The sequence below is a fragment of the Podarcis muralis genome, chromosome 8 (genome assembly GCF_964188315.1).
Source record: "Podarcis muralis chromosome 8, rPodMur119.hap1.1, whole genome shotgun sequence".
In the NCBI taxonomy this organism is placed as follows: domain Eukaryota; kingdom Metazoa; phylum Chordata; class Lepidosauria; order Squamata; family Lacertidae; genus Podarcis; species Podarcis muralis.
The window spans coordinates 41,575,544-41,588,184 of record NC_135662.1 but is presented as its reverse complement, the minus strand read 5'-3'; the positions used below and the strand labels follow the sequence as shown (position 1 = coordinate 41,588,184).

The 12,641-nt window shown below is 39.7% G+C and overlaps 1 protein-coding gene across 3 annotated transcripts in view; it reads left to right on the top strand.

Annotated features, from left to right (window-relative positions):
- ASXL3 (ASXL transcriptional regulator 3) overlaps positions 1-12,641 on the top strand; it is a 100,725-nt gene that overhangs the window by 46,999 nt on the left and 41,085 nt on the right. For all 3 annotated transcript variants that reach the window (XM_028737062.2, XM_077933066.1, XM_077933067.1), the window contains exons 3-4: positions 5,567-5,675; positions 6,802-6,913. In XM_028737062.2, coding sequence (XP_028592895.2) covers positions 5,567-5,675; positions 6,802-6,913 — 221 coding nt within the window. The remainder of the gene's footprint in view (positions 1-5,566; positions 5,676-6,801; positions 6,914-12,641) is intronic.

The following is a 12,641-nucleotide window of genomic DNA, read 5'->3' as shown; positions in this document are numbered from 1 at the left end:
CAACACATTTACACAGTTCTGGTAGAAGTCCTTAAAATATATTTGTGGGTCACCTGGCATTGGATAATGGATTTGATAAATGCAGTGAAGTGTGCTAAACAGTATTTTTCTGCAGAACTATGCAGTAGAAATATAGAAGCTGTGTGTGTGTGTGTGTGTGTGTGTGTGTGTGCGCACGCGCGCATGCATGCATACTGGGGGAGGGGGAAATTTGCCAAATATAGGCTGAGACATTGCTCATGGAATATGCCGTCATCTTATTCGGGCTGATCCCCCACTCCTTCAGCAGCTTCCACATCCCACATTCTTCAGGACAGTCATCCACACTCCAGAGAGGATCTTTGAGGAACATAGTGGCTGCATTGAAAAGAGGGGGTGGTGATATTTTCTTATATGGATTTCATTCTTTCCTTATTTGTTTACATAATTCATATACCATGCTTTCACATATATTTCTTTTCCCAGGGAAGTTAACATAGGAGTAAGAAACAAAATATAGTAGTAGTCGTGGTAGTAGTAATTAATAGTAATACTAATACAGTGGTACCTCAGGTTACATACGCTTCAGGTTACATACACTTTAGGTTACAGACTCCGCTAACCCAGAAATAGTACCTCGGGTTAAGAACTTTGCTTCAGGATGAGAACAGAAATCGTGCGGCGGCAGCGGGAGTCCCCATTAGCTAAAGTGGTGCTTCAGGTTAAGAACGGACCTCCAGAGCAAATTAAGTTCTTAACCCGAGATACCACTGTACAGTCGTGCTTTGTAAGTCGAACAGAATCTTTTCCGGAAGTCCATTTGACTTCCAAAACACTCGGAAACCAAACACAGCTTCTCATTGGCTGCAGGAAGCTCCTGCAGCCAATCTGAAGCCACGGAAGCTGCGCCGGACTTTCGGCTTCTGAAAATTGTTTGAAAACTGAAACACTCCTGGTTTTCAGTCGTTCAGGAGCCGAAACGTACGAGTTCCAAAGTGTTCGGCAACCAAGGTACGGCTGTATAAAGCTTACAACTAACATGGCAAATTAAAAACAATAAACTTAAAACAGCAACAGCCAATTTTAAATAGGTGATGAAATCAGACTGCTCTTAAAGAATGCTCACATGAGCAGATTCTAAAACCTGGGAAAACAGAAATGTTTTGCCTGGCATCTGAATGATACTACCAAGCTCCTTGGGGAGGTCATTCCAAAGACCAGGAGCCACCACAGGAAATGCTCACTCTATCTTTCAGCTTTGGCAGTTTCAGAATGGCTGGTTGATATGGGAACAGATGGCCAAACAAATATCCAGGTTCTAAGCCATGTAAGATGTTGAAATTGCACAAGTTAAAATTACATAAAATGCAACCAATTTCAATATCTAATTTATATAATCAGAGGGTTCAAGGTTGAAGCAGTAGCTCTTGGATATTAAATAGGGTCTTACCATATATTTGTGTTCACCAAAGCTTTCAGTACCATACCTTGCTGCCCCTGTAGGCAATGCCGTGATTATTTGATGTGCAGAGTAGCAGGAATTCATAATCAATGCCAACTTACAGGAGCTGAAGAACCGGGTATTTTTTTGCCATTGGTGAGGCTTCTATTTCATGTTAACAAGCCTTAATCAACAGCTGCTCATGAAAACAAGCACTTGGTTCCCCACTTTAGTTTTTAGGTAGTGTTGTTTGCCATGGCAGAGCATCATCAACTCTTTGGATTTGTGTTGCTCTTTACACTCTTAGATTTTGCTTTGCACATGCTCTGAAAGCTTTATAATAGTTCCTACTAGAGCTCTTCCTTCTGATGGTAATAAAACATCTGCTTTTTTTGCAAGATATCATTTATATGGAGAAGAAAATGCATAGTTCTTAAGTCATCATATCAAGTTAACGATTGTGAAAGATTGCAGACCTGTTTTCTGTTCATAATTTTATATTAATTCTTAATTTTTGATAGATGAGCATATTGGTACTGATGAGACATATCTTGCTATGTCCATTCACTTCACTTTGTTTTGTCTGACCAGAAAAATATATCTTTTAACTATTAATCTAGTAAGGGTGGTAATGCAGTCCAGACATCTTCCTGCAGCTGCTGTTCCAAACTGCTTATTAACCTCAAGTTGGGGTCTGTTTAATGATCTCAGTGGAAAAATGGGAAAGCAGTGCTAAAGCAATAGAAAGTTGAAGCAGGGAAATGGGTTCATATACTGTCCAAAGGTGGGACGCGGGTGGCGCTGTGGGTAAAAGCCTCAGTGCCTAGGGCTTGCCGATCGAAAGGTCGGCGGTTCGAATCCCCGTGGCGGGGTGCGCTCCTGCTGCTCGGTCCCAGCGCCTGCCAACCTAGCAGTTCGAAAGCACCCTCGGGTGCAAGTAGATAAATAGGGACCGCTTACTGGCGGGAAGGTAAACGGCGTTTCCGTGTGCTGCACTGGCTTGCCAGATGCAGCTTTGTCACGCTGGCTACGTGACCCAGAAGTGTCTTCGGACAGCGCTGGCCCCCCGCATCTTAAGTGAGATGGGCGCACAACCCTAGAGTCTGTCAAGACTGGCCCGTACGGGCAGGGGTACCTTTACCTTTACCTTACTGTCCAAAGAGATTATGGCAACATGGAGCTTCTGGAAAGAGCAGGGATGAGGAACCTGTGGCCCATGACTATGACTTTCACCATCCCCAAACATGGATGATGGTGGCTGTGGATTATGGAGTTCAGTAACAAATTCTTCACCCTTGGGATAAGGGTAAAGGTAAAGGGACACCTGACCATTAGGTCCAGTCGTGACCAACTCTGGGGTTGCGGCGCTCATCTTGTTTTATTGGCCGGGTCATGTGGCCAGCATGACTAAGCTGCTTCTGGCGAACCAGAGCAGCGCACGGAAACGCCGTTTACCTTCCCTGCTGGAGCAGTACCTATTTATCTACTTGCACTTAGACATGCTTTTGAACTGCTAAGTTGGCAGGAGCAGGGACCGAGCAACGGGAGCTCACCCTGTCACGGGGATTCAAACTGCCAACCTTCTGATCGGCAAGCCCTAGGCACTGTGGTTTAACCCACAGCGCCTCCCTCGTCCAAACATGGATGATGGTGGCTGTGGATTATGGAGTTCAGTAACAAATTCTTCATCCTTGGGATAGATCTGCATAAAAAGCCAAAATGACGAACCTTTCTGGATCAAAGGCCCATCTAGTCAATCATTCTGTTCTCACAATGAAGGATGGGAAGCAACACAGCACTTTATCCCAGTATTCTCCCCAGCAAGTGGTATTTGCAGGCATATTGTCTCTGATTCTGGAGCCATCTTGCCTAGTAGCCATTGATAGCCGTACCCTTCATGAAGGAAAAATGCAATCTTCAATGCTGTTGAGACAATCAAAACTATATATTTAATTCAATTTCACTTGTACTATGACAGCATTTGATTCATTTCCAAGAATCCGACTTCATGACTACCAGCTCCCTTTGAGATTATATATGTATATGAGAGGGAACGGAGAGCGGGAGAGAGTATATATAGGGCTGCTAAATACTACATGTAATTGCATGTCAGATACTCCATGAAGAACATTCTGAAGGAAGTCATGTGTTATTCTGCGTTTTGCTACCCTTAAACAATGAACATGTTAGTGCATCTTTCTTATGGATACTATATTAATAATCTGATTTGATAACTAGTGTTATTTGAGTTCATAAATATTATTCAAGGGTTATTTGAGGTCAGATATGTTCTTCAAGTGTTTTTCCCCTTGAAAAGCCAAATTTATTTGTTACAAATGAATTTTAAAGATGTTTCACATAATATCTTGCATGAGGAGTTCAGTGGTCTATAATGGAAATTGCATATGCTTGCCAAAAGAAATATATGTTCCACTGAGTTGCACACCATGAATGCTGTGAATCAATAAATAATCATAAATGCAAGGAATGTTGAACTTAGGCTGGGGAGACCTAGGCTCTAATACTCACTTACCTTGAAACTCGTTGGGTAACCTTGGACCAGTCTCCATCTCTCAGGCTAACCATCTCCCAGAATGGTTGCAAAGATGGAATCAGATAATAGTCTGTGTATGCCAAGGTAATATTTTTGAAGGAAATGCAAGGTACAAATATGATAACTAAAAAGCTGGGGATCACAGAAATTGCTTTGTAGTGATTCCTGATAAAATTATCTATCTTAACACTCGCTCATGCATGTTTGAATAAACAGTATTTTATTTATTCATGTGTTTATTAAAAAGACTTATATCCTGCCTTTTGGATTGAAAAGGACGTACAAAGCAGCTCAGAAACAAAAATACCTATTAAAAACACATTATGCAAAACAACCAACCATTAGCTAATTTTATTAAATTAAGCAGCAGTAATTCTATTTTAACTCAATAGAAGAAGCAGTGTGTACAAGCCCGTTGAACAATATTGTCTAACAGCAATATTGAGTTCTGATTAACACTTTATCAGTACACAACAATGATTCAAAATGACAAAAAGACTTGTAATTGACATGTCTGTTTATTGAATGAAACTATTACCTTGATTTAACTGCATTCATTATATATTGGTATTTGCATTATTTAATTAGAACTTACATGAAGAAAAACAGTTGAAATCCTATGCTTAATTAAATGTGAATGACTACAGTCATAATGGATAGAAACGGAGTGCTGGAAATTAATTGTTCTCTTTCCACAAATATTTTTCTCAAATTATCTACATATTGGGGAGGCGAGTAGTTTTCCTGAAGAGTATACAGGGCATTATGCTTCATTATATATTCTTGTCCAGATTTCATGACTGGAAATCTTTTGACTTCTCCTGCACTTACAAATGTCCTTAAGATTCATTTGTGTCTTATACTATGTGATCATAGAAACAGAGAATCATAGAACTGTAGAGCTTTGTCAGACTGGCCTGCCTCTTGAGCAGCAATTGATCCTCAAGACTTTATCTGGAAGTAAATTCCCTTGAAATCAAAGGAACCTTATTGCCAGCAAGTGTACTTGGGAAAGTTGCCCATCACATGAAAAGCTTCAGATTACTGTAACGTTGTCTAAAGCATACAAGACATGCATGTTTGCATTGGCTGTGTTAAGGAAATGCTGTTCATACTTGTTCATAGCTCACACTTGCAATGCTAAATGTGTTCTTCCTGGGGTATTTGCTATTCTTTTGTTGCTTTTCCATCCTATGGGATGCAGCTGCCCTTGAACATGGTTCTGTTTTGATCATTCATGTGCAAAGCCACATTGTCTGTAACATTCTAAAAATGAGGCTTCATGGTGTTATTTGCAAAGTAATTTCACATAAATATTTGGACTGTAGTTCTTTTTAAATGTAGAGCTGTTTACTGCGTGAAAATAGCATAATTATAATTTGCAGACTTTTTGCCTGAAGCTGAAGGGACAGATGCATATGATTAAGTTTCAACTGGCCTGTTATTGTAATGTAGATGTTTTCAGGGTTGGGAGGGTTTTTTTGGTTTTTTTAAGGGAAGCATGGGTTTAGAAAAAAATTAAAAGAGGGAAGAGTGTTACACGAAACAGTCCATTGCAGCCTGCTTTATTTTTCCCCATTTTTGTTTTTCAGTGGCACTTCTCCATTAGCTTGTCTGAATGCAATGCTTCATACTAACACTCGTGTAGGTGATGGGACATTCTTCAAAATTCCTGGGAAGGCAGGACTCTACGCACTCAAAGTAAGTTGCATTTTTAGCGATGAAAGTACCCAAAGCCATGAAGACCATTTTATGTAAATTTTAGTGAAATGCAAAAGTAAACCAGTTGAATTTGGGAAGGCTGTATGAAGAAAAGATCTGAAAGTTCTTTCTAGCTCTGTTCAAATGTCATTTAAAGCTACTTACACTTCAGTTAAATGCTGGCTGTTCTGATAACAAAAGTATATGAGTTCCTGAATTTCTCTCTTATGTGCTTAGCTGGGTTAAAATACTACCTTCTCAAAGCTTAGAAAACTTATTTTGTTTCATATGCACTAACCTCAAAAGGATGATTGATGTTCTTAAGACATATTGGACTTGCGTTTAAAAGAAGAATATTTGCCAATGTTGTATTTAGGGAGCTTTCACATATTACATTTTACAATCCTGCACTTCCTAAGGAACTGAGATTGTAAAGCCATGGTTCAAATAATGACTTTATGCAGAATGAATAGAATTCCTTTCTGAGATCCTTAATCAAATTCATTTATTTGATAACTGGTGTGTGAAAGAGTAAAGAGGGGTGTGGGCAAAGGGGGGGGAAAGATAATGAGTTTTATGGAGCAGGTTTACTTTACAATTTTTAATTTAAATTTATAAATTCTGAAATTGATACAATGGGACATAGATGTGCAGCAATCAATATGGAATTCATGCTTTTTCTGTGAATTAAAAATATGTGCTTTTTTGATACAAGGTAACAGAATTCAAAGGTAGGTTTTTTTAAAAAAATCCATTCTTGCTATATTTACATTTGTTTACAGTCTAGGCAAGGCTTTTCTTTCCTGTGACTTCCAAGTTGTTGTGGAATTCAGGCAATGGCCAATGGCAAAAGAGGAACTTAAGAAGGATATGAGGATTTTCTGTGGCTGGAATTTTTAAACAAGCTTGTTTCTGCTGCCTACACACAAAGATGTGAAGTAATCAGCATTTTTATGTATAAACTTTCCAGATGAATATACATTGTGACTTGGCAGAGCATTTCTTTCTGATTTTCAGATTGTCAGCAATCATATTTTACTTATGTAAGAGAGATTTACAGAAATAAGATGCAGATTCATTTTTGAAATGTGTCAAACAACACCATCACATGTTTCTTCATATACAGAAGGAAGACTCTACATGCCAAGCAGATGGGACATTGGATTTAAGTTGTGAATCTGAGTTGGATGGTACTGAAATGGCTGAAACAAACAATAGCAATGGAGAAGAAAATGGAGGTAGGTATTTTGGTTGTTGTCTTACGTGCTGGTTTAATTTTGTGTAATTGTTTGGGTTCATTTGCCATATTTTGCAGTTGCAATAATTATTAAAGTAGGGGATAATGACCAAGATGTGTGTTTATGTGTGTGTTTTACAAATAAGAATATCCTGATACAATTATTGGCAAGGATTTGGAAATGATGACATATAAAAATAAGTTTCATGCTTCAGGCCCATCTTTTTGACAGCATGTTATTAAATTTCTCTTTGCAAATAAGATGTCAGTTTAGTTTTCTACCATTTCCAGGATACTAGGAAATGCCTACAGTTTGCAAAAGATGCTTGCCTATAAGATATTAAAGATGGGGAATTCAAACTAACACATTCATCATTCTGGATGGAACTCCATTTCTTTATTTGCATTTTAACCCTGATTTCTTAAAATGTAGAAGTTCCCAGCTGCCTATGCCTTCAGGGATCTGGAAACACTTCTAAATCGCTCAACATTGTATGCCTTTTAGAAACTTCTGTATATAGTTGTATATAAATAGCTCTAATAAATAATAATTTTAATTACTTAGTGCAATATTTATCAGAAATTTACTGAAACAATAATTTAAGCACTTTCCTTTCCTACTAGCATGCAGTTCATTAATTCTGTTTTATAGGAGAGACTGGGAAATATTTGGATGCTTACATTATTCACTAGGTGTTGCATTTAATGAGGAAATTTTGCAGAGGAAGTAGTTTTGATAATACATAAACTGGAAATGAGAATCTACAGTAAGCACCCATACGCAAGTGTGTGTGTGTGTGTGTGTGTGTGTGTGTGTGTGTGTAAACCAGGGCTAGCAAATCTTTGGCCCTTCAGAAGTTGTTTGGGAAGGAGCGAAACTGCTCCCCATTTTGTGTTCTGTCTGGTTGTATAGCTTGGGTTGTAAAATTATTGCCTTTTGCTTTAGGGGCTCTCATGCAGAAGAATCAGAAGTCCGTGGGTAGAAATTTGCACAGGAGGGTCAATGGCGGATGGCTGGGAGGTTGCCTGCTCTTGATGGGGTTACACTTCCTCTGAAGGAGCAGGTACATAGCTTGGGAGTACTCCTGGATCCTTTGCTGTCGCTCAAGGCTCAGGTGGCCTCAGTGTCCCAGAGTGCCTTCCATCAGCTTCAGCTGGTGTCCCAGCTACGCCCTTATCTGGACAGGAATAGCTTAACTACTGTTATCTGTGCTCTGGTTACCTCAAGGTTAGATTACTGCAATGCATTATATGTAGGGCTGCCTCTGAAGACGGTTCAGAAACTTCAGCTAGTGCAGAATTCAGCAGCCAGCTTGCTCACCAGAGCTAGACGGTTTGAGCATATTACACTGATCCTGGTCCGACTGCACTGGCTACCCGTTAGTTTCTGGGTCCAGTTCAGAGTGCTGCTTTTTACCTATAAAGCCTTAAACAGATCAGGACTGCAATACCTCAAGGACCGACTCTTTCCATATGAACCCTGAGATCATCTTCTGAGGCCCTTCTTTGTGTCCCGCCTCCTTGAGAGGTCCAGAGGGTGGCAACATGAAAACAGACCTTCTCTGCAGTGGAATGCTCTCCGCAGGGAAGTCCATCTGGCGCCTTCATTATACACCTTTAGGTGCCAGGCAAAAACGTTCCTTTTTAACCAGGCCTTTGGTTGATTTGATTGACATCATATTCCCTTTTAAAATGTGGAGCTTTTGGGGGTGTTGGGTTGTTTTTGTTTTGATTGTGTATCATGTGGTTTTAAATTTTGATTTTATTCTGTGAACTGCCCTGAGACCTCCAGGTATAAGGCTGTATATAAATTCAATCAGTCAGTCAGTCAGTCAATTCCTTCAGAAATGGGGGTCCATGGCTTGGCTTTTGAAAAATAGGGGATTCACGGTACTTAATCTAATTGGGAACCACTGCTGTACACAAAATAATCCTTTTTTGAAATGTAGAGCACTTTCGAAAGCAGTGCTACTGTGATAATGGCATGGCTGGGTCTGATGTTTTAGGTGTGTGGGGAGCAAGTGGGGAAAAATCCGACCTAAGTATGCCCCTAACCTGTGGTTTGCCAGAAGTAGTTCTTTGGATTGCAGTGGCAGCATGCAAGTTGCTGTGAATGATGGTCTATAAGAAGTCCCCATTGATAAACATGTCGTGTTAGAGTGTGGTGCTCCCTCCGGATGTTGCTGGGCTCCAGCTCCTATCAGGCCCAACCAGTATGACCAGTGGTTGGGGATGGTGGGAACTGGAGTCCGACGATATCCTTGCGCTAGCAAATGTCAGGGAAGGATGACACCACTACTTTTATGCCCAGCAGTGCCTCCCTTTCCAGTACAATTTTCTACCATTTATAATAAAGGTCCATCGCTAAGATTCAAACTTGAAGTGAGTATGTAGGTTATCTGCTATCTTGCTCATTTTAAAATCCACTTCTTTTTTCATGCTACAGAAGTATTGTTCTGCTGCATTGGTTTCTTTTAATGTAACCATGTCATCTTAAAGATATATCCATATTATTTTTCCCAAAGGGGCACTTGAATGTTGTTAATTAAGCTGTTAGTAGCTTCTACAGAACAGCTACATAGTTTGTTTAAAGCCTCTTGTTGGTCCCAGGTGCATACATCTGTTTGACTGTAGTACAGTTTAGCTCCCTGATTGCTTTCTCTTTCTCTTTTAAAAAGAGCCAAGCTGAGTGGCTGGAGAAAAAGTGTTCTGATTTTGCAGGTTAAGCTCTAGAGATCAGAGTGATTTAGATGATTATTTGGTGTATGTGTGTTGACAGTGCATGACCATTTATGTCAATGCGTATATAGATTTGTGTCACCCAAAGCAAAAGTATTGAGTTTATAAGATATTTTAAGAGGTTTATATTTGCATTCTGTTCCTATGGGTGCATTTTGTATCATCCAGGCTGCAGCCCTCAGCACGCTTATCTGGGAGTTAGCCCCATTCAACTCAGTGGGGCATACTTCTGAGTCGATATGTGTAGGATTGCATTATTATTTTGTTGGGAATATTGGTATGTTTTTTCAGCTTTAGATAAGGCAGAAGAATAGGAAATAAATATTAATATCTGCTTGGTAACACAACCAGTTGTGGGCAATTTCCCTCCTCTTACAACAATGAAGGAAAAAGCATCTTCCCATCTTATTCAAATCTACTTGGTTTGAAATTGAAAACAAGTGTACTGTTACATTTATTTTTAGAGGATGGAAGAATGGAATGGTTCAAGCTTTCTTCTATACATCACCCGAAATTTGCATATTCATTTGAAGCTGGCACTTTTCTCTCAAGTTTTCGTCTTCTTTTTTATTATTGGCAGCCTTTTGTGGGCATATGAGAAAGAGCTTGGCTGAGACTATGTTGGAAGAAGATTAGAACATGTTTTGCTTTACTGCATTCTCATATATTTTAAGTTACAACCCTTTTGTCTGTCTTTATAAATCTTCCAGTAATGCTAGCTGCTTCTGATGTTAGAACGGTTATTGATATAAATCGCATTTCAGACTACTTAAAAAAAACACCAACCACTGTAAAACCTAGAAATATATATATTAGTTATTCATTTTTGTCTAGAAAAAGGCATTATGTATATTACAAGTTCTATTTTTTATTTTATTTTTTACATTTTGGTAACAGTTGACAAAAACTCAGTACAGGTGACTCTCAAATTATGTGGGGGTTACATTCCGGAGATAGCACGTGAAGCCAAAATAATGTATTAGGTTCAATGGCGGGTGGGATTGCCAATGTCTTTATCCCTGGACACCTGCCCCTTTTCTGCCCCCTTTTAATTTTAAAAAAGTTTTTTTGCCAAGTGAGTAAATCTGAACGAGCACAACTTAAATGTGTGTAAGTTACCTACACATCTTTTGCTTTACCTCAGTGTAGGTATGGGAGGGTGCTAGTTTGGTTAGGGAAGTGGCACCGAGGGAGCGGGCATTTAAACCCACCGCCCCTTCAAGCTATTTCAGTGATTCCCCTGCTGATGGGAAAATAAAAGTACCTAGAAGTAGCCTCTGTGGAATGTTTCAGATTGAGCAAATGGCAGAGTGGGGAAGGATTAAAACACGCACTCTCCCAGTGACCCTTCCCTTATCCAATGAGCTGCTTAATAAGATCATAAGAAGAACCTGATGGATTGTGATTCAGCTCAGAGAGTGGCCGCATCTGGCTGTGCTCTGATGTCCATCGATCCCATCCTCATCGCCAGTGTTAAGTTGTGGGTGAACATATCAGACGACACAGCGATTCTTCAAACAGCTCTTGTTTATTCACAGGCCAGAACAGAACTGAACTGAAGGGTTCAGCCAGCCTGCTTATATAGAGCTCCAGTACAACGTAACTGTAACAATTTTCTAAAACTATCCAATCACTGAACGTCACTTTCGATCCCTTATTTGCATATATATCCACAGTATCCCCCTGCTGGCCCAGGGTGAGAACTTCAGTACATAACAGATTAGGCCCGTGACCCATCTGGTAAAGCATCCTGTTCTCACATTGGCCTATGGGAAGCCCAAGAATTAAACAACCCTCTCCATGCACTGTGGTCCCGAAAGAAAACACCTGTCATGAACTTTTTAAAATCCCCTAACATTGTTATCCATTAAAGTAGCATTGACTCTTAGTGACTCAATGCAAGTGTAGTGCTGCCTCTCAGCAGATAGATGGTTTTCAAACTGAAATCAACATTTCTGAATGAATACTTCTTACCTCCCTTTCCTGGAACAATCCCCCTGTCCCACCATCACATCACCACCCATGGTTTGCATTACATCCATTGCACTACTAACTAGTTTCCCTCTAACATAAAACCCATGTGAAACCGCATTTTCAATCTCTAGTTACACTAAATGTGATTTTTGACCATGTACATTGATTGTGAAACCATGGTTTACTGGGGGAGAGGAGAACGGTGAAAAGTACCTAGTCCTAAGGCTGACTGCCAAGTTGAAAATCATATTTTGCCCAGAGAGGGCTTGAATCGGACCAGTGACTTGTCCTATCTGTCAAATATTCACATAAATAAAGCTGCTTCAAGTAAATACTGTAATATTCACTGTTCGTGTATAATTAAGAGAGCACCATCTTTTTCTCTGACATGCGATCCCCATCCACTGCAAATTAGTCCAATGGTTAAATAAAACGATACATGCATTGTATACAATATTTACATGGTAGACTCAGATGGCTCCTTAGAAACTAATTGCCAGTTATGCAATTTAAAATCACTAATTGTTACAGATATTGGGTAGTTAGTTCCTTTATGTATTTGAGCAAGTAAAAATCCTTTTGTCATGGGAGAAATTAGCTACACTGGAGCTAATATATAAAAACCTCTGCAGAAACTATGAGCATTTTGTTTGCTAATTCATTTTTGACTGTCATACTGTGGGCTATGAAGCTACATGCTATGGAGTAAACTATGGTGGAATAAGTGTGATGATTCTCATAGCAAAAAAAACAAAACAAAACTGAAATAAATTATCTCATAAAACGTGGGGTTTGAACAGGGGAAAAAAATTGCTTTGGAATCTGCTTTGACTGGGGTGTGCTGCGCCCTGCACCACTTTGAAGAAACCCATTTCACCTTGGGACTGAAGCTGAGCCTTGCTTTGGGAAATCTGAAGCTTTGTATGTCTCTGCACTGATGACTGGGGGGAAATCATGTCCTCCCTTAAAGAGGGCACATGTTGCGGTGAGACCTGGAAACCAACCCCCTGTGTTGT